The sequence below is a fragment of the Propithecus coquereli genome, unplaced genomic scaffold (assembly GCF_000956105.1).
Source record: "Propithecus coquereli isolate 6110/MARCELLA unplaced genomic scaffold, Pcoq_1.0 Scaffold173, whole genome shotgun sequence".
Classification (NCBI taxonomy): domain Eukaryota; kingdom Metazoa; phylum Chordata; class Mammalia; order Primates; family Indriidae; genus Propithecus; species Propithecus coquereli.
Window position 1 is genome coordinate 4,502,206 of NW_012141969.1, and position 23,065 is coordinate 4,525,270.

Consider the following 23,065-nt stretch of genomic DNA (forward strand, 5'->3'; position numbering starts at 1 on the left):
TTGTTAAAGGGTGTTTCAAAATTTTAAAATTCAAATACTTTTAATTCACTTTATTAAAAAATAATGGTTCATCACTTTTATGAAGTGAGAATATTCGTCTTTAAAATGCATCCACATTTTTCTATCAACTTAATTTGTTTCAAAATTTTAAAATTATATTTTAACTTGTATTAAATATTTATTAAGGCAACAGATATATTAATTATGTTAATATTTCATCGTCTTTAAAATGCAACAGCATAGAGAATGAAAGAATAGAAGGTAGAATTCCTTCCTGTACCTTGTGTTTGACTCATAGCAGTAAGTTTGAAGGCAATATTTTCATGGAAGAAGCTATCCCAGCATTGATCAAAGACAAGATGCTTGGGCTCTTCCTGACCTAATTAAAACATAAAGAGATATTATACTTTGATGTCACATTCAAAAAGAAAAACATCAGTAGAGAAGAAATGGAATCAAAACTCTCCTCTAATGGAAAACACCTAAGATGAATATTTTTCCAAGTATATTTTAAAATGAGATTTAAGTGGCATTTTTTGAAGAACATATCCAACATTATAAATGATTTTCTCTGTAATATTAAAAATTATACAATCAACTCATAAATTCTTGAAATCTTAACTTAAACTACTGAATTAACAGATATTATTGAGAGCCTGTTTGAGTCTAAAAATGGACTGCAGTACTTAATACAGTTGGCCTTCCATATTCCTAGGTTCCGCATTTGTGGATTCAACCAACAGAAGATTGAAAAGATTCAAAAAGAATAATGGATGGTTTCATCTGTACTGAACATGTACAGACATTTTCTTGTCATTATCCCCTAAACAATACAAAATAACAACTATTTATATAACATTTACTTTATATGAGGTATTATAAGTAATCTAGAGATGATTTAAAATATATGGGAGCATGTGGGTAAGTGGTATGCAAATACTACACCATTTCATATAAGGTACTTGAGCATCCATGGATTTTGGTACTCGTGGGTCGTCCTGGAACCAATTCCCCACTGATACCGAAGGGCAACTGTATATGCATATGCATAAATATACAACATTTATGCAATGTTAACAATAAGTTTAAACCAATAAATACAAACATATATTGATTCTTTATAAAAAGAGATAAGCTCTTTGACATTAAATATGAATTGACAGTGCTACCTGCTCATATTTCAAAAGTAAATACACATACATTAAAGAGAATGCTGAAAAATATCTACTAATATAAGTGTGTGATAAAAAGAAAAAAATGTTTTGAGACCATGTGCGAAGATTGGTGTTTCTAAAAGTATAGTCTGACAGCTTGCATTGGAATAGCCTGTGATGCTATGGCCTTACCCCAGACCTAATGAATCAGAATAACTGAGTGTGAACCTGGGGATCTGAATTTTGATAAGATCCCAATTATCGCTTACTGAATTTTGGGTGTTACTAATCCAGAATCAGGTAAAATGAATTCCAGATATTCAGGTATCTAAATAGTATCTAAGAATAAAGTAATTGTAAGCAAGTAGAGTCTCAGATTACTCATCTGAAAAATGGTTATAATTATTCTATATCTACTTTTTCTTAGTACAAAAAGGTTAACTATTTGTTATGAGCAAAGTAAACTGAGACAAATAATTAAACTAAGGTATAAAGAGATTACAAATATATTTGATATCCCAACTTCCCTGTCCCCAAATCTCAAGTCTCCCAATACTGTTTACTTATTAATTCAAATATTTAAAAAGTTGAATGTCTGAATTTGGGAGAGATTTTGAGGTTGTGGGATTTTTTATTACACCTATTTATCTCTCTTCTTATGTATAAAGTCATGCTCACCATGATTGGCAATTTGCAATGATTACTACACATTTACCACAAATATTTATTCAACTCTGGATGTACTTTAGATAAGATTTAGAGAGTCTTCAGGGATAAGATTTTCATAAACTAATTCTTCCATGTGAAATGAAATGCATTTGGTATTTCCTCTCCATGTCCCATGAGTATGATTAACTTATCATAATTATGTTATATTGTGTGTCTTACTACTGTACTGCTGGTGAATACCATGGTCATAATTAACCCAAAGTCAACAAGAACTCATCACTGTACTTTGTTTACATTGATTAACCCTCAAAATGGAAGTTGATATCTATAAAACTAATATGTTAATTGGTATGGAAATTTTTATTCAGTGTTATTTTGTTTTACTCTTGAATAAACTATTGATGTCTGAAATAGAATTCACTTTTATTTACACATTTGAATCAGATGACTAATATTGCATCTAAATTTGAATTAAATAAAAGGATTGAATAATTTCCAGGCTATAGCTATTTTAGTAGAAAAGTAATCAAAACAGCTACTTTGCATGCATTAATTACTGCTTAATTTATTTATGCAACATTTAGGTATATAATCTATACTGAGATTTCACATATAGAATATCATACAAAATAAAAACAATGTATGTATGCATATGTGTGTATGTTTGTACATATATTTTTTTCTCCAAATGGAAGATAATTTTGGAATGTGCATACAAAGGTGTTCAGTGCAAAATAGATGCTCAATAAATAGTGACTGAATATTTAACTCCTGCCTTATCAACATGTATGCTAAAATAGAAACACTCTTTTAGGAACAAATAAAGCTATGAATTAAGGTAACCTCTGGCATTAACAAGCACACCAGTTAGCAAGTTTGAAATATGTTATATGAGCAAGGGCATCAACATCTAATGGAGATGTGTCCTTAAATTTGCAACATGTGTACATGAGGCCCTAATTTCTAATGTTTCAACTTAGGCCTTTGCTTTCCATTCATGGCTACCGTCTCTTTCTCCACCTCTATTACCAGCTGAGCAGGATGTAAACTTGAGAGATGAGGTCTCAGGTAGGGGTCACAATTACTGAAAAGAAAGAATTTTGAGAATTGAGTCCATAGACACCAGTCGGTGAGCAAGAGTACATATCCAGGCCAAACAAGGGCAAGACTGGAAGCCCAAGCACGTGCGGATCAGACAGAGCCAGTGTCTAACGGTAGATGGAAAAGGAGGAAAGAGAGACCAGAAGAGCTGAGAAAATGTGAAAGGAGTGGCAGTAGGGGCATTTCCTAGGGGCCTTTGATAGGATAGAAGGAGGTTTGTTCCCCTGCAATCCAAGAGGAGGAAGCAAAGAGAGCGGCAAGTGTCATACTTGGTCTTATCACTGGGCTTTAAAAATACCATCTGTGAGGAGATAACTTAGAGTCCTAGAGAAGACAGACATGATGAGTTCAAGACCCTGTTCCACCACTTACTGTATGGCTTTGAGGAATTCCTGAGTCTGAGGCTCCACACCTGAAAAGTGGAAATACTGACCTCCAAGAGTTGTTTTGAAGACTGGGTAAAGTCATGTTTGAAGAGCTCAAGTGTGGTACATACTGCAATGGTAACAAATGCTACTTTCCCAGGCTATTTGAAAGCTTTTCTACATCCTGCTCCTCATGGGATTCATTAATGGTTTGCTTTGGAGATATCCTTATTATTCTCAGGTGTTTAGGTCATCTTCTTTCTAGCCACCCTATCTTGTTCACCTTTGGAAACTGGCATGGATTAAGATATGTATGGACTCCTGAAACATGATCTTTTTCACACCTTGCCTTGCATAATGTTCGACTGAAAGCCCTTTCAAAAATTTGCCCTGTTCCTGTTGTATAGTTTGCATGTTTCCTTGCCTGGAGACTTCTAAGACAGAAGTGCAAGAGAAGTTGAGAGCTACAGTACAATATTACAGACTTATCATGCCCTGGGTAGGCTATTTCTGCAGCAATCAAAAGCTTGGAAATACTAAAAACTACTATCTTTTTTGGCATATATGTGCATTTATTTATTCCCTCTCCTGTTATAAAAAAAAAAACTCGTAAAGGTATCAGAAAGATATGAGATATGAGAAAAGATGAATTAGAAATAGTTTTTTTTAGAAGGTTAAAACAAGATTAGAGACATCACCTGCAGTCCGGAATGAGATATAGCATGGTTGTGTCACTTGCTCTGAATAAGCCAAAATGTTTTCCAGGCAGCCAGTGTGTGTAGGAAAAATGAAGTGTCACAATCAGTCTCCATAGGATAAAAGGCAACTAATTGCTCCAAAGTGGCAACTGTTCTTCCTTATACTAACAACTGATTTCATAAAAAGATTTCATGAAAAAAAACGTGCAATGTAATAAGAAAGCCTTTGACATCTCCACCAGCACATTATGATGAATCCCTTAGAATATTTCTATGTCATTTGATGTTTTGGGTTGATGATATCACAGCACAGGGAAATTCACTGAATGTAATTATTAGCGTGGTCAGAGGAGGATGTAGTCATTCAGGTACTGAGGTTTGGGCTCCTTCAATTTAATCCATGAGTAGATTTCAAGCACTGAAAGAAATAGATAGTATGCAAGTCTTTCCTGTAATCCTTTCCTAACTTTATTTCTTTAGTCGAGCTTTTTGGTTTTGTATATACCCACATAAACACTTAGTGAGAAATTGTTCTGCCTGCTTACGGAGAAGCCATGTGCAAAGTGACTCAGAGACCCAGCTTTGCAGACTCGAGTTTTTAATCCCGGATCCCTCACTTCATAGCTCTGTGAACGTGAGCGAGTTGCAAAACCTCTCTATTCCTCAATTTTTGTCATCTTTAAAAACAGATATAATGCCTGTTTCAGAGGGTTCCTGTCTTAATTGGGATTTCCTCAGAAGCTGTTATTTGGGAAGTCATCTAAGGAAATGTCAGTAGGGGAGTGCAGAAGTGAGACAAAGATTGGAAGGAATCCAATGAATGATGTTTTATCAATCAAGTTACTCCTGTGGACAAATGAGGCTCAAGGCAGCTGGGGAATTCTGAGAACCAGTTCAGAACACACGTCTCAAAAGTATACTACCCAGGCCAGGCGCAGTGGCTCAGGCCTGTAATCCTAGCACTCTGGGAGGCCGAGGCGGGCGGATTGTTTGAGCTCAGGAGTTCGAGACCAGCCTGAGCAAGAGTGAGACCCCCGTCTCTACTAAAAAATAGAAAGAAATGATCTGGACAACTAAAAAAATATATATAGAAAAAATTAGCCGGGCATGGTGGCACATGCCTGTAGTCCCAGCTACTCAGGAGGCTGAGGCAGAAGGATCGCTTGAGCCCAGGAGTTTGAGGTTGCTGTGAGCTAGGCTGACGCCACAGCAGTCTAGCCTGGGCAACAGAGTGAGACTCTGTCTCAAAAAAAAAGTATACTACCCAGGGACGTGGGAACTATGATATTTATCTGCCATTCCCTGTCATGCACTCTTTGAGGGAAAATTAACTCACTAGTACCTCCAGCCTGCCCTAGGTGAGCAGAGTAGGTTCTGGCAGCCAAAGGAAACACCCCAAAAAGTTACAGTTGTTGGTAGTTGGAAGATGGTCCAGACAAGTACCAATTAAATATTTGTTGTCTGGAGATAATGAAATTACATGAATGAAGTACTTAGTACAGTGTCTGCCATAAATTACATCTTAATAATTGGCAACTATTGTATATCATTTGATTCAGTCACAACTGTGTATCACCCATTCAATTACAAGTGAACCTTATGCCTTAACCAGAAGTTGTATCAAGTGCCAGGTCCACGTCCTCATGTGGAAATTGTGGAGCATAACAAGGATTTATGCCTGAGTGGAAGGCAAGCCACACCACTCAGTGAGTCCTTATGAATGGTGCCAAAATTCTCCTCAGGAAATAATTATGAGTTTGCTGTAATGCACAGGTGTGAATAGGGTGTTCAATTTCTGCTCTAAATAGCACAGCTACAATAATTTTTAGCATGGGACTATTTTAAAGTGGATATAATCAAACACTCATCTGGGGTATTAAAAATATCAGATATGTAGACAAGTGTTTAGAAACATTAATTTAGGCAACATAGTACAGTTATTTGAAAAAAAAGTAGTTTGGACACATGAAACATTAAATATGTTTGCTAAAGAAACAGATTCTATCTCAGAGATTTTTGGAAAAATTCTAGAAATACGCTGTGAGCTTTCCTGCTACCTGTGGTCATGGATTTTTCCATTGTTACTGGCTCAAATCTTCTGAGCTTTGCTTCTCAACTCTAGTCTGTCACTCCCCTTCCATCCATATTCATTGTCCACAAGTATTTCTAGAGTCAGCTTTTAAAATGCGGAGCATTAAACACAGGAAATATTTTGAAAACTCTCACTACCCGGAGGATAAAACCTAGAGTCCTCATCTCAGTATTTAAGGGTTTGCAATACAATATCCTGATATATCTCCTCTCTCTTCTCCCTCTCTCTCTCTCCTCTCTCTTTCTCACTCTTTCATAGATAGATGGAGTTAGAGATATATAAAATATATATCTATATATACAATATATAGATATATAAAATATATAGATATATTTCACTATTTCTCCAAGAGGGCAGCATTTTTAGAATTTCAAACTCATTATCAAATTTCTGAATTTCCCAATTCTCCAACGTCTTTTCTCCTGCTGATATCTTGGCTATTTCTATTTTTATCACCTCTCTCAAAATCAATGTCGTTTGATATTCAAAGGACCCTTGACATTTTATTTGCACCGTGTGTTGTCTCTAAATTTAGAAATTTTACTATTTTATTTGTGGTCCAGTCATTCGGCAGACAAGCATTGAAGGCCTGCTCTGTATTATTTGCTCTATTTGGTAACACAGACCCTAACCACAAACATCTCATAAATATTGTGGTCAGGACAAATATTAGCTACAATAAGTGTGACAAATATTTAAATAAATCTGTGCACAAGCTGCTATGATATACAGCAGAGGAAGTAATCATTCCAGGCTTGGGAAGTGGGGTGAGGGGGGGAAGAGATATGAGGACTGTAGGATCTGAAATGCTGTGAGATCCCTCATACCAGCAACTAAACACTTGGTGATATGAGTCTTGCTATCAATTTCCCTGTGGGGATTCTTCGAATTCTGTAGCACCTCCAAGAATATTTACAACATCCTTTGAAAGATAGGAAGAGATTGTGTAGTCCTATCATGAAAAAATTTTAAGACATTTACCAATATTTAAGTGAGAAGGTATTTAGTACCTTTTGTAATGAGTATATTTTGCATATATATTAAATATTTTTATTCTTCTCATCAGTCATATATCCCTGTAGACTTTCAATAGTTCAGGGCAAATTGTGAGGCTTAGTTACCAAGGAATATCAGCACAAGTAGATACATAGATAATGCCTAGAAAAAGAACCCACAAAAGGGAGAAGGAGAAGATTATGACAGAGATGGAGATCTCATCAGCAACAGAGGAGAAGAAGGATCTTTTTCGTATAGAATAAGGAGACCAAGAAAGAGAGATAAGATATCAGAGCTCCTGGGATTTTCCTTTGTCCACTATCTCCTCAGGGTGAAGGAAGAAGTGCTAGAAACTGAGAGCCTGAACATTTACCCCAGATAGTGAGTTTACTTAAGAGACTGTTTTGAATTGCAAAAACTGATAAACTTTTAATTGTCAAGCTTATTGTTTTTCCTTGTTACAATGTAGAAAGAATTTTAGACTAATTTTAGAAAATTAAGAAGCCAAAAATTATCTCACAATTTATTTTTAATGTTAAAATCTTGATCTAAATGTTTGTATATTACTTTCATATTTCTGAAGTCATTTGGTTGCACCTACCCTGAAAATCCGATTCCCTGGAAAGATCCATTGATGTGCCTTGTGCGCTCTCACACCACAAATTCTGAGCCTTACAATTGGTACAAACTTCACAAACATTTATTTTTTGGTGCCTATCTAAATTTATGGTTTCCATTTCCAATCCAAAAAAACACCTTTTATATTTGAATTTTGTCAGGTCCATTCTTCCTTCCTTCCAGAAATTATTCCAAACCACCACTCCACTTTTCAAATTCCCTACTGTTAGGTAGATAGTGAGGGATTCTGGGTCTCCTAGGGATAAAAGTGGATACTGTTGCCCCCTTCTTGGTCCTGCTCCACCCTAATTCTGCCCTGAGTTACTGCCATACCTACCAATACCCTATGAATCTGCCAATCATACCTTAGCACGCCAGCTGCAAAAGAGTGCAGAGGACTCTCTAGCCCACGGGCCAAGCGGCATAGGTACCATAGAGTCTGGAAATTGACCTAGAACAAGCCACATGCATAGTAGTGCAACTCCCAACTGTCCAATCAAAGCCATTCCATGGTGAGCTCTGAGCCACTAGGGAGGTCCCAATCTGGGCACTATAAAACAAGACACAGACCATAACCAAGCCCTTTTTGTGCACTTTCTCTGGCTCTTCCTTTGCTGCGACAATGGGTCTGATTGTGATCTGTGGTATGTGCATCATGCTTTGTAAACCTGTATGTTGCGCTTGCCCTACAATCCTATCTTTCTCTCCTCCATAAACCTCACTTTTGTGCTTGCCTAACTTTGGCGTGTCTGGTCATTCTTTGGCCATGGGCACACCAAGAACCACCATTTCACACTAAAATCTGACACTACTATATCTCCTTTCCTCAGCAGATGAAAATGTAAACATCACTGCTCTCAATTCCAAAGCCCTTCGACTACCTACCAATTTATCTACATTTCACATTTGTTTTATCTTACTTCCACCTGTCCAAAGGTAGAAATGCTCCTTCTCTTTATGGCTCTTCCTCCTACCTCTACTCTGATCCCAGTCCTCCCAGAACCCTAGCCCATCAGTGAAACCTTACCTCCATTATGGCTTTGACTCTTATTCAACCCTGGCTTCTTCAATCTGAGTATACATATAAGTATCAAGTCTCTTCCATCTTAAATTGCTGACATCTTTGAGCCTGCATTCAACTTTTACTAAACACTGTATATACTTCTCATCACAGTCAAAGTTCTTATAAGGAAATTTTACATGAGATGACATTACTTTCTTAATTTTTAAAATTATTTCATATGAAGAGCATGAAGGGATGATCAAAACAGCAAAATTCCAACAGGTAAATGATAAAATGTTCAGCTTCAACGTTATGAAAAATAGTAAATTTGCAAGGATGATAAGGAACAATTTTTCTCCAACCAGATTGATGGAGATTAAACACAATGTTACTACTGGGCGCTTGCAAGATTCAGGAAAATAGGTAATGTCTATATTATACTCCTGATGAATTGCAATGGTATAATCATTCTGGAGAGTGAGTTGGTCATTTATATAAAAAACCTTAACACATGTATAACTTTAACCCCACAATTGTACTAGTAGTAACTTTAGTAGAAGTAGTAATAATAGTTGAAAAGACAGATTAGAAATGTCCAATATTACATTGAAAAATGTGTTTCAGAAAACTCATGATGAGTTAATTTTTATTTCAGACTCACATTATTTGGTCATTTAACACAAAGTGATCAAATTCTTCAATCTAATTTAAAAGCATGCATCTTCAACATGACATAAAAAAAGGACAAGTCTGGCTGGAACCAAGATTTAATCCAAATATGTTGTCTCTTTATTTTAAAAATGTGGAAAGGAAACAAAATCATAATACCATAATTTCTATAAACTTTTGAGAAATAAGCATTGGCACATTGGAATAATATCATATTATAAATATACTAATTCATATATTTCGGTTTACAGATAGAATTGGAAGAACTTGACTTACTGTACTGATACCTAATTCTGATTCTGGCTCTGCCATTTATGAGCTGTGATTTCAGCCAAGATACTTCATCTCTCAAATCTTATGTTTTCTCATTTATAAAATGAAGCTCTTGGGCTAATGGACTCTAAATTGCCCACAAGCTCTAAAATGTTTTGATTCTATAATAAATAAGTTTAATTACTACCTATAAAATAACATGTAAAATATAAGAAAAAAACTTACTGGTTAGTAAGATGTCGATGAAAACATCTTCATTGGTGGGATTTTTGAAAGGTATAGTAATAGGTGAACGCCAACCAATGCATGTAGTTATTTTTGCCAGGTCTAGAGGCTTGGGGAATAGTCCTATTCCAGAGAGGTAGAATTTCCACTCTTGAAACTGTTTGAAGATAAACATTCATAACATATGTGTTTTAGTTGCATATATTTTATTTGTAATACTTAATGTAATACACATGAAAATTTTGGCAAATAAGAAAAGTTTTGTTACATTTAATATGCATGTTTTATTTTTTCCTTTATTTTCCAAATTCCTTTTGATTTTATTGAAAAATCATTCTATATATTTTTACACTGAAACAGAAGAGGGCAAAAGACCAATATTCAGATATCAAACATACTTCAATGCATATAAGGTTATTTAGAGCAGCACAAAAGAGAAACTTTAATGAAAAAACTTGCATTTCTGTCCAAAGTTTTCTCAAAAAATTCGATTTGTCTAACAAACTGCATTCTAAACACTGCATGTAGTTTTCAAAATTTTAGGTTGAATTTCAAATTAAATTCACATAGCTACCACATGAAGGCAAAGAAAGTAAGGCACGGAGTGAAGTCCCATTAAAAGGAAATGTGTACAATGTGTGTTATATTATTTATCCCCATCATCTAGTACAGTACGTTTTCTGTTATCACATGATATGGGTGAAAGGCTCAAAAAATATGTGAAGGAAATTGAACGTGGCTGTTCAATTTTTTCTGTGGGTTTCATAAGCCTGTAAATGTCTGTTTGAAAATGTTTTCTTTGTGTTCTTTTAGAATAAAAGTCCCTTGAGAGTCCAACAGACTTGGACTTAGTTCTAGATATCTTAACATTCTGCACCAAATACTTTCTAATGTTGTAAAAAAACAATAAATAATATCCTAGTTTATAATCTCTCAAACTACATAGATGTTTCCAAGCTTAAATTCCAATAAACAGAGGGAAACTTGCTTTAAGATTGTTTCAAAGTAGCAGAGATGGTGACAGGAAATCCATAAAATAGTGTCTTTTAGTAGTGAAGATTAAAGGCAAATTTTATGTGAATATTATCCTCAAGTGACTCTGTTATTTCTAGTCACAGGTTCTACTAGCATCATATAAGTTCACTACATTTTCAACTATGATGTCTTAACTTGATTTCACATAATTGACTGACTGAAATCAATCACCAAGGTTCAATTAAATTAATAACTGGTTTAAGTAAATTATTTACTATTTAACTATTTTATAAAATAAATCTTAGATAACAGAAATCAGGTTACGTTAAGCCATTGGGGATTATCCAAATGACAAAAAACAAGGCTGTGTTTTCATATTTCCTCAGGTGGCCTGGAATATTGGAGTTTCTATGTTAAACCACATCCCATCATTATTGAACACATATCCAACAGTTGTCCTAGCATTGATTAAATTATCCACTTGGGTTCAGAGAGGGAAATTAAAAAGTGACCCAGCGAACATGTGTTACAAAAATAAGCAACATTTTCAGCTCATATTTATCTCAAACTTTTTCTAAAAGAGAGACATTAAAACTTTTAGAGGTGCAGTTCCAATGTTTCTGAAAGATAAAACTAGTAGAAGTAAAAGATGGTAAATCTGGCTTGCACACTGAGCAGAGCTCCAGAGAATTAAAGCTTGATGAGAATCAACAGAACTTTCCATGGACACAGGCTGCAAAGTTGATGGATTCACGTTACATTATAAAACCACTCTGATTTTATATCGTCTTCTTTTTTATTGCTATGCTGACCTTTATATGAATAGAGCCACACAACCAAGTATAAATGAAATAAACAAGGCAGCTATTTGAAAATCAAAATGAAACATCTGAAAAGTGAGAAAGAAAATCTCAGAACACAAAGTTTGAGACCAAAGAGAAATTCCAATTACCATATTTGCTGCTTACTAACTGTTATTCTTATTCTGTTATGCAGTAACATAATATCATTTAGAGATTCTGATTGCATAATATGACCTCATGGTATTTGTAGTTATGAAGTCCTAACTAAGTTAATCTCAGGATTCAAAATCTGCACAAACAACTTGAGCCTAAAGTTAGATTTTTTACACTGGAGAGCTTTTCACATGGATTAAAACCAGAAACAAATTAAGTAGATAATAAACCGTAGCCATTTCCCTCAATTCATCAAGAGGTACAATCAGAAACGGTTAAAGTTTATTCCATAAACACTGCCAGTAATTTATTTTAGATTAATCAGCTACTCAGTTGTGTGTGTCAGTTCAGATAGATTTAATCAGTTAAATCAAGAGAGGGACAGAAATCTATATGGGTTTTTCCCTAATGGTAAGAAGTTATTTCAAACTCTTAGAAAAATAAACTCTAAAGCATTATTTTAAAGAAACCCTTCTTTAGATGCCTGCTCATACATACTGCATACTGTATTTTCAAAACTTCATTCAATTAATACTTTATGATGAACTAGTTTTTCTTGCAAAAGATGTCAATGGGATTAATTAAATAAAAAAGGAAGACCTGAATGATTCAAGAATAAAAAAAGGGCAAGAAAAATCACAAAGGTTAGAGCAATACATTGAAAAGGTTGAAGGGATCTGGACCTGGTAGGTGAAAGGATGAATTATTGATTGAAGTTTGCTCATAGATGAAACCTTAGAGATTTGCTATAAGTCAGAAGGAGATGGTCAGAGTGACTGAAATCCACTAACAGTGTTCAACTGATTCACAAAAGGTTTGAATTGATTATTTACTTGTTTGAGTTCTTTTGTGTTTGATAAAGAATTTATTGTTCAACTTCCGGGCTAGGATTTTTTAAAGCTATGAAGATGCAGAATTGATCATCGCCCTGCTGACTTGCAAGACTATTCTAGAATAGATACACTTTCTACCAGAAATGTAAGCAACTAAATTGTCTCCAATAATTAAGATGAAGGGGTTCTAACCCTCCTATAAAGCAATCACTTGAAAGATCTGCCTTGTTAAAATTATTTGTCTAACAGAAAATAATCTCCATTATACATTTCCTTCTATATGAGAAAGATTACTGTTTGTCTCCTTTAATGTTTTTGAAAACCAAGCATACTTCCATAGTATTTGCTTCAGGTCGTGTGTAATTCAGTTATTATAGTATTTAGAAAATTTAACAGCTTCAAAACCATTTTTTAAAAAAATAAATTCCAAAACTTTTTGGAAAAGAGAACACTTCAGTCACCCACAGGCTCTGCACTGACATGGAGACCTCTTTATTGTATTTGATTCCATTATCTCTCCATTGTCAGGGTTTGTGAGCTCCTTGATGTCTTTTGTATACAAAATGCATTCCTCCATTTACCTTCCTCCCTATCAAGATTTGAAGAAGTAAAAAAAATAATAAATGTAAAACATTATGTAAAATTTTCATTGGCAGTAAGAGAGTTACAATCACTTGGCAAACTACAGGTAACTGTGAAAAATAACCATGAAGATAAGTTAAAGCCAGATGTTTGGGGTTCAGGCCTCAGCTCAATCTTTCACCAGCTCCTGATCTTAATGCCTCTGTGTCTCAGATTCCTGATTCATAAAATAGAATTGATAACAATACTTCTTTTATAAGACTGCGGTGAGAATGAATTGAGATAATTTTTTTAATAACATGTGGCACATTTAGAAATGCTCACAATTAACTGTTGTTTTAACAAATTAATATTATTCAGGAACACTGTACAGATAAAATTGGGTAGAAAAAATTACACAATATTTGCAATATTGTAGTCTTTATCTGTTTATATTTAAGTTTATGGAAAGTTGAGTAGTAAAACTCAAGTCAGAAAATTAACATAAATGCCAATGATTTGACATTTACATGAAAATACCTTATGTTTTAAATCTGAGCATCTATTATGCTTCATTTAAGTAATCTATGGATTTAAAAATACTTTATATGTCTGCACATACATAATATTTATTGTATTTTCAAAAGTTCATTTAATTAATGATTTACAATAAACTTGTTTACTTGCAAAAGATGTTAACTGGATGAATTAGATTTATTTATACGCTGCTTCTAAAATTTAATTAACTTGATTTGGTCCAAGAATACTCTATCATACCTGAGTACAGGAAAAGTCGATACAAGCTTGATGACCAGCTCTTCCAAGCATAGAAGGATAAAAGTGAACAGATAACTCTGTGGTGGAGTGAGGAGTTAAAATCAGCTATGTAAATTCAGGAAAAAGCAAAAGAGAAACAAAAATTAACACTTGGGTTTGAGTTGGCATCTTCGTGTGCTAGGTATATGCAGGATTGATGTTTGTGTGATTAATGTGTTGCCTAGCACATCTTATCTGTTCTCAGTATGCCTGCTCCCCAAATATTGGTAAAAGGGTCTGTGGTAAACAGTGTTTAGTGGTGCTCACACCATGTTCTTACCCCAGACAATCATCATATGTAGGTACTTGTGTAAAAGGCAGTCAGGATTAATTTAGAACTCCCAATAAAAGAAATACACATTTTATTTAAGAGCCCATAGCATATTGTCCATCCCATGGTACATATGAAACCACCAGGAACCTAACTTGTAGCCTTGGCAGTGTCAAAAGAAATGAACTGTTTCTAGGCATACATTTAAGACATGCATCTTTAACGTGCAATGTGGTTTTCCTCTTCATCCTATCATATACACATGCAAGGTGTGACCTGCTGAATAACTTGAGTCTGTACAGTATTAGTTTGAGTTACCTTTTTAGAAACTGTGAAAGAAGTCAGCAACTCCATCACAATATAACGAGGGCTTGAGTATATTAGATAATCAAAATGCTGCACTGGGAATAATATCTAATATTAACACTTATAGAATGATAGAATGAGTGACATGTGTCTGAAAAGGAAGTTTATTATGTTTCACTAATATGTTTTTCCAGATAATCTTTGAAAAAGCAAAACTGCAATGTAGCAATATCATTCAATCCTCCTAGAATATATTATAGCAGTTGATGCCCAATAAACTCTGATAATGACTATGAAATGCAAATGCAAACTTGATTTTATATTTAGAAAAGAATCACTTATTTATTTAAATTCCTGGTTTATCTACAGCAAGTATTTTTATCTCAGGCTGTATCTCTCTCTGATAACTCAAATGCACCTCATATATTATTTCAACTAAGCAAGTATGAAAAATAATAGTTTATTCTCTCTATAGATATAAAAATCTCCTCTATTTTTCATTTGTTATCAATACCATTAATGTGTGCTCTTATTTGTTTTATAATATAGTATTTTCCTTATATATAACTTTCTGAGTTATTTCCTAATATTAGAGTTAATTGTACATTCAGTGCTCAATAAAGGTTTATAAATGAATAAAGAAATGAGTAGACTAGAAAGCCTTGATTGAAAATGTTAAAGCAGAGTCCATATTCTTAATTATGTAATATAAGGTGGCATCTGCAATATATTCCATTTATTTTCCCTCAGATCACAGATTAGACTCTTCTCTAAATGTAAAGATAAAAAAGTATATGAAAACACCACTTTTTAATGAGGAATTTCAGCAATATGTAAACTATAGCCTGAACATCATGCTTTGTATAATTTATGAAAAATATAGTGTTAATGATACAAGCATGTATGTACAATTTAATATAATCTTTGTAAGATTAAAACATACACACCGGTTTTAGCAATATAATAATTAGTGATTTCTAATTTGACACATTATGGCAGTTAAGAACTAATTTTATATCATGATATTAGTTGGCAACCAGTGATTGACAAAAGACAGGTGTTAAGATATAAATAAAAAAATCAAAGTGTAGATTTTTAAAATAATCATTAAATGGAAACTAATAAAAAGCTTTTATTTAAATACCATACCTACTAGCAGCACTCATGATTTGCTGTGAAGTTCCATAGTGAAAATAATCTATTATAATTATCATTTTAAAAATAATCTTTTATAATTATCATTTTGAAGTTTACCTGAAAGTATGTGGTTTGGCATTCACTATAAATGAAACCGCCCTTACAAATCAATAAAGGGGTGCAAGGCCAGAACTGTGGTAAGGGCCCAAAACTCTGTGAAGGCACAGGCCTGGCTAAAAATAATAAATCAGTCACTGTTCCCTCATTTGCTTGATAATAGTCACTGTCCCCCTGTTAGCTTCTCTATAATTACTACTGATAAGTCACATACCTGATGGTCATAAAGATCCTTAACTTTCTCTGTAGATAACATCACCTTTTCAAAACCTAGGGGTAGTTTCTGAGATATCTTCCAGGTCATGCATTCCGGTGGAATGGCTGACCCACCCAGACCAGTGGCCCATACCTAGGAACTGACTCAACTGGTCTTGTGACTCCCACCCAAGAACCTGGTCAGCAAAGAAGACAATTTCTATACCCCTATGTTTCCGCTTCGAACCCAGCCAATTAGCAGACCCAATTGCCTAGCCTTTTGCCCACAAAACTGTCTTTAAAAACCCTTTCTCCCAAATTTTTGGGGAGGCAGATTTGAGAAATTTCTCCCATCTCCCTGCTTAGCACCATGTGGAATTAAACCCTTTCTCTGCTGTAACACTTGCTGTCTTAGTGTATTGGCTTCCTCTGGGCAGCGGGCAATGAACTTGGTTGAGGGGTAACATAAATAATTGGTGTTCTATGCTTTGGAAACAGATAGTCATGCCAGACCTTAGGATCTTGTTTTGCAACTTGGAGGAAGGAGAAAAGTGGCCTAGGACCAGGCCTACTGACTGGTCCTAGCATCTGCCAGGACCTAAAAATGAGAGAATGGGGTAGAGAAAGGAGCAAAGAGGGGCAGAGCTGCCAGCATTACCTAGAAGAGTATATTTGTGTGTGTGTTGGTGGGGGAGGGTGGCAGTGGGGGTTGGAAGTGGGCAAGAACTCAGGGAGGGATAGAAAAGAACTGGTCTCTTGGGATCCTGGAAACATATAATTACTGTTGAGTTAAAAATCACATTACTGAAAACTATTACGAAAACTGATTACTAAAATGGTCAAAAATAAAAACAGTTTATTTAGATAGAACTGACGAAAATGAGCATGACACTAGCATATATAATTTCAAAAATTTATATTAACATGACATTGTTTTATTGATAAATTAAAATTCAGGGGGAATTGTATATGAGAAAATTATATTTTTAAAATTCAGGAATTTGAATCCTTATTAATAGTTTAAATGATAATACTCCACTAGTGTCCCAAAATCAGAATTGGAAAATGCTCTAGTAGCAGTAGATTTCATGGCTTTCTGAATGTACTTACTTGTGATGTTTCATTAATATCCAGGACAAAATTTTCTGGATTACTGTTTGTTGCTTGCAATTCTAAGGTTTCATGTGTAGGATTAGTTAAGGGAACCATCTGAGTGGCAAACCTGAGAGAAAAAAAAAACAAAGCTAGTGAAGTCGCTGGTATTCATAAACTTGTTCAATGATAATTCCATAGACTTGATGACCATTATGATTGAAATATGTCACCCCAAAAGATATGCTGAAGTCCTAACTCTCAGTAGCTCAGAATGTGATGTTATCTGGAAAAAGGGTGGCTGTGCATGTAATTAGTTAAGATGAGGTCTTACTGGAGTAAGATGAGACCTTAATCCAATATGACCGGTGTCCTTATAAGAAGACCATGTGAAGACATACAAGAAGTTAACATTGGAGTCATATGACAAAGGAAGTAGAGACTGGAGTGATGTAGCTACAAGTCAAGTAAAACCAAGGATTGCTGGTGAGCACCAGAAGCTCAAAGAGGCAGGGAGGAATTCTCCCTTACAGGTTTCAAAAGGACCATATTCCTGCTGGCACCTTGATTTTGGACATCTAGCCTCCAGAACTGAGATAATAACTTTATTTTGTCTTAAGCCACCCAGTTTACGGTGCTCACTATGGCAGCCATAGGAAACTAATATAATGACTTTTGTGAGTTTAATAATAAGAATAATCATGTATGAATTAATGACATTTTGCTAAATTAAATAATTCTTCATTTTCTATTTTATTTTTGAGACAAAATATTATTCCATATTGAATACTGGAATATATTTAAGTTTTAAGAGAAATGTTTACTCATTGTTTTATAACAACTAAATCCAGCCAAAAAAGCTCACGTAGTCTAGAAATAATAACAGAATCATAAATTCACAAAGTTTTCATCCATAACATTAACAAGATCCAAACTGATGATGATTAATGCCAAAAAAATATGGCTGGGTATTTATGCTTGAAGCAAAAAGTAATCAAGAGGGTTCATAACTCTCAATCAACCATCATTTCTAATGGTTTTTAATGTTACAACATACAAATTGTGATCTTGCATTATCTTTCTGTAATGTTGAAGTATAACATTATAATACAATAATTTTATCTATGTACAGTTTTTCTTATCATTCTCTTTACTGTCTCTAGCTTACAATCTAAAATAATTAAGATTAAAATATTTAGGTATCAAATCTGTAATAAAAAATGAAATCATCGGTACATATGTATTATTAATTTTCACAATGTCATGGCCCTATGACAGAGGAAAATTAGCAGTATATGCTGAGAAGAATTCAGTTTATTAACTGAAGTAGTATAATTCAAATAAAGAACCATTTTTTTAGTATTATACAAACATATATGTATATATAGTGATTCACCTTAGAGTAAAGAGAATATTATTATGTATATCAGTTTTATGATTCTATATTACAGATGAAACAACAAAGTGTAAATCATGAATTTGTTCTTTTACCAAGGACACATGAAAAAAGAAATCAATGGAAATAACCAAAATCTCATTAATTGTAATGAATAAAATACATTAAAAATCACAACAGACTTCCCATCATTTTTTGGTAATCATCTGCTTTGTATATTATGCAGAAAGCCAATTTCCCAAGTTTTCTCATAGGCAACACCATAGAAAAATATGAATAAAATATTTTCATACTAGATTTCTATGGTATTGTTAATAAAAAATATTTAAATAACATTGAAAACAAATTTGATGCAAAACTCTATGGGTTTTAGCTACATTTAATGATTTATGTTTCAATTCAGAATCCCAAGATTTCAACTTTTTTCTTGACTAAATCACTTTCAAACACAGCTTGTGATTAATTAAAATTGAAAAGCATTTATATCTGACACATTTGCAATTGTTTAAATAATCAAGTTGCAGGTACATGTCTTAAATTTGGTTATGAATAAATAATGCACAAATATATTAATATGTAGATGATCCGTTTTTCTTTTTATATTTACTGGATTGACATGTGGCTCATACAATTACTAAAAAAATTAAAAGGGAGAAAAGGGAAGTTGATCATGATTTACTAAACTTAATTTATCATCTCTCTAAAATTTTATGTACATCTATGAAATTGAGTTCAAATAGAATCAGCATTCAAATCTCAGGATGAGGCGGGTTAATTATTTTACATGGTGAAGAGCTAGCTCCATTTATACGTGTTTTCAGCAAGTATGTTTTTTGGATATCTGTGATTTGGCATATTGCTTTTTAAATAGTCTCTGTCTGTCTCTCACTTCCCAATGTTGATTAAGCAATGAAACTCATTTGCCATATAGAAGTAAAATCAAAATAGTTTTCAAATGGCAAGAAAACAAAAATTGAGAAAATGAGATATTTTCTTAGCTCTTATGAAGCTAATTTTTGACAGGCTCTTGGGTATTCAAACACTAAGGAATCAAAACACAGGATTTTCAAGCCAACTGTGTTTTAGGCAATATATGAGGGCTGTCCAGAAAGTATCCAGCCATTGTTAATATTAATGTAATGAGAACAGCGCGACGTTGATGTAACCTGGCAGCCAAGGAGAGTGGACTGGAATGCGCATGCGTGAACAGTGATGACTTCACTGTACTAGTCAGTGGGGTGGCTTGATGCCCTTGAGTGACCATGTGTACTGTGTGGCTGTCGCATTCAAAAAGACTGAGGGAAAAGAGCAACGAATCTGCATTAAATTTTGGGTTAAACCTGAACATTCCTCCATGGAAACTATTCGGATGATTCAGAAGGTTTTCAGTGACGATGGAATGAGTGCAGTGGAAATAAAAGTGTGGCACAAATGCTTCAAAGATGATCGAGAATCTGGTGAAAGCGATCCACATTCTCGAAGGCCTGCAACAAGCAGAACATCTGAGAATGTTGAACGCGTTCAGGTCAGGTTAAGAGACGCTGGGAGAACTGTGTGAAGTCCTAAGGTGCCTACTTTGAAGGGGACTGAGGCGTCTTTGTCCTATGTACAATGTTTCTTGTATCATCTTCAATAAATGTCTTTATTTCTCATATTACATGGCTGGATACTTTCTGGACAGATCTCCTGTATTATCTTATGTATTCTTACTGGTAGTACTTTTACTTTCATCTCCATTCACCACCAGGTTTCTTGGTACTTGATCTTCCATAGAAATTGAAAAAAATATATAATAATTAAAAGAATAATTAGCAACCGTCTTTGCTTATTTTCAAATATAATTTACAGAAAATACTTAAAGTTTTCCCAAAATGGATCCACATCCAGTTATAATGAAAGAATCATAGTTGCTCTTATTAATCAGAGGAAGAACTAAGATCCATTCCCATGTAACTCATTTCATTAATATACAAAGTTATTTTAATGTGTGGGGAAACCTATGATTTCCAATCAGTACTGACTGAGGCTCCTTATATAGCAAGTTTACTTCCCTTGAGGCGGAAAAGATAAGTAAGACATGCTATCTGATTTACTAGTGGTGGCTGGAATGAGATTGGGCAACAAGTTAGGGGGCAGAATAGGAAGGGCCTCACATACTATGCTGAGACACTTTTATTTCTTTTTGAAGGCAATAAAGTAGCCTTGAGTTTTTGTTTGCTTGTTTTTCAGATATATCTATGCTAGAAAATTCTTCCTAGCAGCTGGTTGGAAAATGAACTGCAGTGAGAAGGGAGTGGAGGCACAGAGACTGGTTATAATTAGTGTGATATGATAATCCAGGCAAGAGATAAGAAGGGCCTGAGCTAAGGGAGTGGCAATAGGAAGAGAGGAGGCAAGAGCTTCCAGAGGTATTGAGAGAGGAGGAGAGATGGAAATTGGTGAAAGTCTGTGTTTGGAAGGGCAAGAGACAAGGGGAAGGAGGTCCTATATATGGACCCATAGGGCATGTGAATTGGTGAGTTGTCATATTAATTCAGTAAATAGCAGTCAGGATAAAATTTTATTAGGTTATGAAGTATGGATTGTCCAATTTCCTTGAGTACTAAGTTTGACAGTTGATATCTCTGACATTTGACTTTGACATTTCTTGCTTTTTTTTTTTTATTGTGAAAGTACATCCTCATTCTTTCAAATGCACATTTTGGCTTGTGATTATATTCCAAAAAAAAATTTTTAGAGCAATTTTTGTGATAAGTCAAAAATTCTTGTTATTTTTGAATATGAGCTCCTTCGTGGAACCAGTGCAGCTCAGACAGCTTGAAATATCAACAAAGTGTTTGGGAAGGATGTGGCTAATGAATGCAAAGTACATTGATAGTTGGAGAAGTTCTGTTTTGGTGATTTTCATCTTGAAAATGAGCCATGTGGGTGACCTGAAACCAGGATGGATAATGATGAGCTGAAAGTTATAGTGGAAGCGAATCCATCTCAACCTACATGTGAATTAGCAGCAACGTTTGACATTACTATTCCAACAATATTGGACCATTTGAAACAAATTGGCAAGATAAAGAAGCTGGATAGATGGGTACTGCATGAATTAAATGAGTGTCAGAAGAGAAATTGTCTCGAAGCTTGCCTTTCTTTGCTGTCACAACATAAAGGTGAACTATTTCTACACCATATTGTTTTGTGGGATGAAAAATGGATTCTTTTTGACAATTGCAAGCATTCGCACAATGGTTGGATAAAGATGAAGTGCCAAAACACAGTCCAAAACCGAATAGTCACCAAAAAAAGCCAATGGTGTCTGTTTGGTGGTCCAGTGCTGGTATTATGCACTACAGATTCATGAAACCTGTTCATTAGATGACAGTGGATGTCTGCTGCAACAAGTTGGATGAAATGATGAGGATGCTTGCAATTAAGCAGTTGAGATTGGTCAATAGACATAGGCCAATCCTCTTGCAACACCACATGTTGCAAAACACAACACTACTCAAGCTATAGAAGCTGGACTTGGAAACTCTCTGTCGTCCACCATGTTCACCAGACCTTACACCAACTGACTACCACTTCTCCCAGGCTTTGGACCACTTCTTGCAAGGAAAAATATTCAATTCTCAACAAGCTGTGGAAAATGCCTTTCACAATTTTATTGCCACTCACTCCCAGGCTTCTTCGCTGCTAGCATAAGCAAGCTACTTTTAAGATGGTAAAACTGTGTCCATAGTTTAGGCACATACTTTAATTAATTGTACTATTTCTTGTTTGAGATATAATGAACTAAACTTTTAATTTGAAATTGGACATTTTATATTTAATGACCTAATAACATGGAAGCCAGACATAAAAGATCACATTGTACGACTCCATTTCTATGTAACATCTATATTAGATAAAGGAGACCAAAAGCAATTTCGTGTTTGCCAGGGTCTGTGGGGAGGAGCAAGCTGTAGTGACTGAATAATGGATATGGGGTTTCTTACTGCAGTGATGAAAATGTTTCAGAACTTGATAGAGGTGTGGTTGCACAACAATGTGAATGTATGAATGCCACTGAATCATATACTTTAAAATGGTCAATTTTACATTATGTGGATTTTTCCTCAAAAAACAGAAACATAAAGAGAAAAAAATGAATGGGATAGATAGCATCAGAGCTCACCATACATGGTATGAATAATATTGCTCATGATGCTCCCATTTCAAGTGTGTGTGTGTGTGTGTGTGTGTGTATGTGTGTGTCTTTTAGGTTGCAACATAAAATAGATTTTTTTTTTTTGAGACATAGTCTGGCTCTGTTGCCCTGGCTAGAGTGCCATGGCGTCAGCCTAGCTCATAGCAACCTCAAACTCCTGGGCTCAAGCGATCCTCCTGCCTCAGCCTCGCGAGTAGCTGGGACTATAGGCATATGCCACCATGCCCGGTTAATTTTTTCTATATATATATTTTTAGTCGTCCAGATAATTTCTTTCTACTTTTTTAGTAGAGACAGGGTCTCGCTCTTGCTCAGGCTGGTCTCGAACTCCTGACCTTGAGTGATC

General features: G+C 34.7%; 1 protein-coding gene across 1 annotated transcript in view; it reads right to left on the minus strand.

Moving 5' to 3' along the window:
- The window catches only part of CFAP47 (cilia and flagella associated protein 47), a 573,852-nt gene that overhangs the window by 81,949 nt on the left and 468,838 nt on the right, over window positions 1-23,065 (minus strand). Inside the window, exons 49-52 of the mRNA XM_012642083.1 lie at window positions 17,141-17,252; window positions 13,966-14,070; window positions 9,864-10,020; window positions 281-379 (exon numbers count right to left, since the gene is read on the minus strand). Coding sequence (XP_012497537.1) covers window positions 281-379; window positions 9,864-10,020; window positions 13,966-14,070; window positions 17,141-17,252 — 473 coding nt within the window. The remainder of the gene's footprint in view (window positions 1-280; window positions 380-9,863; window positions 10,021-13,965; window positions 14,071-17,140; window positions 17,253-23,065) is intronic.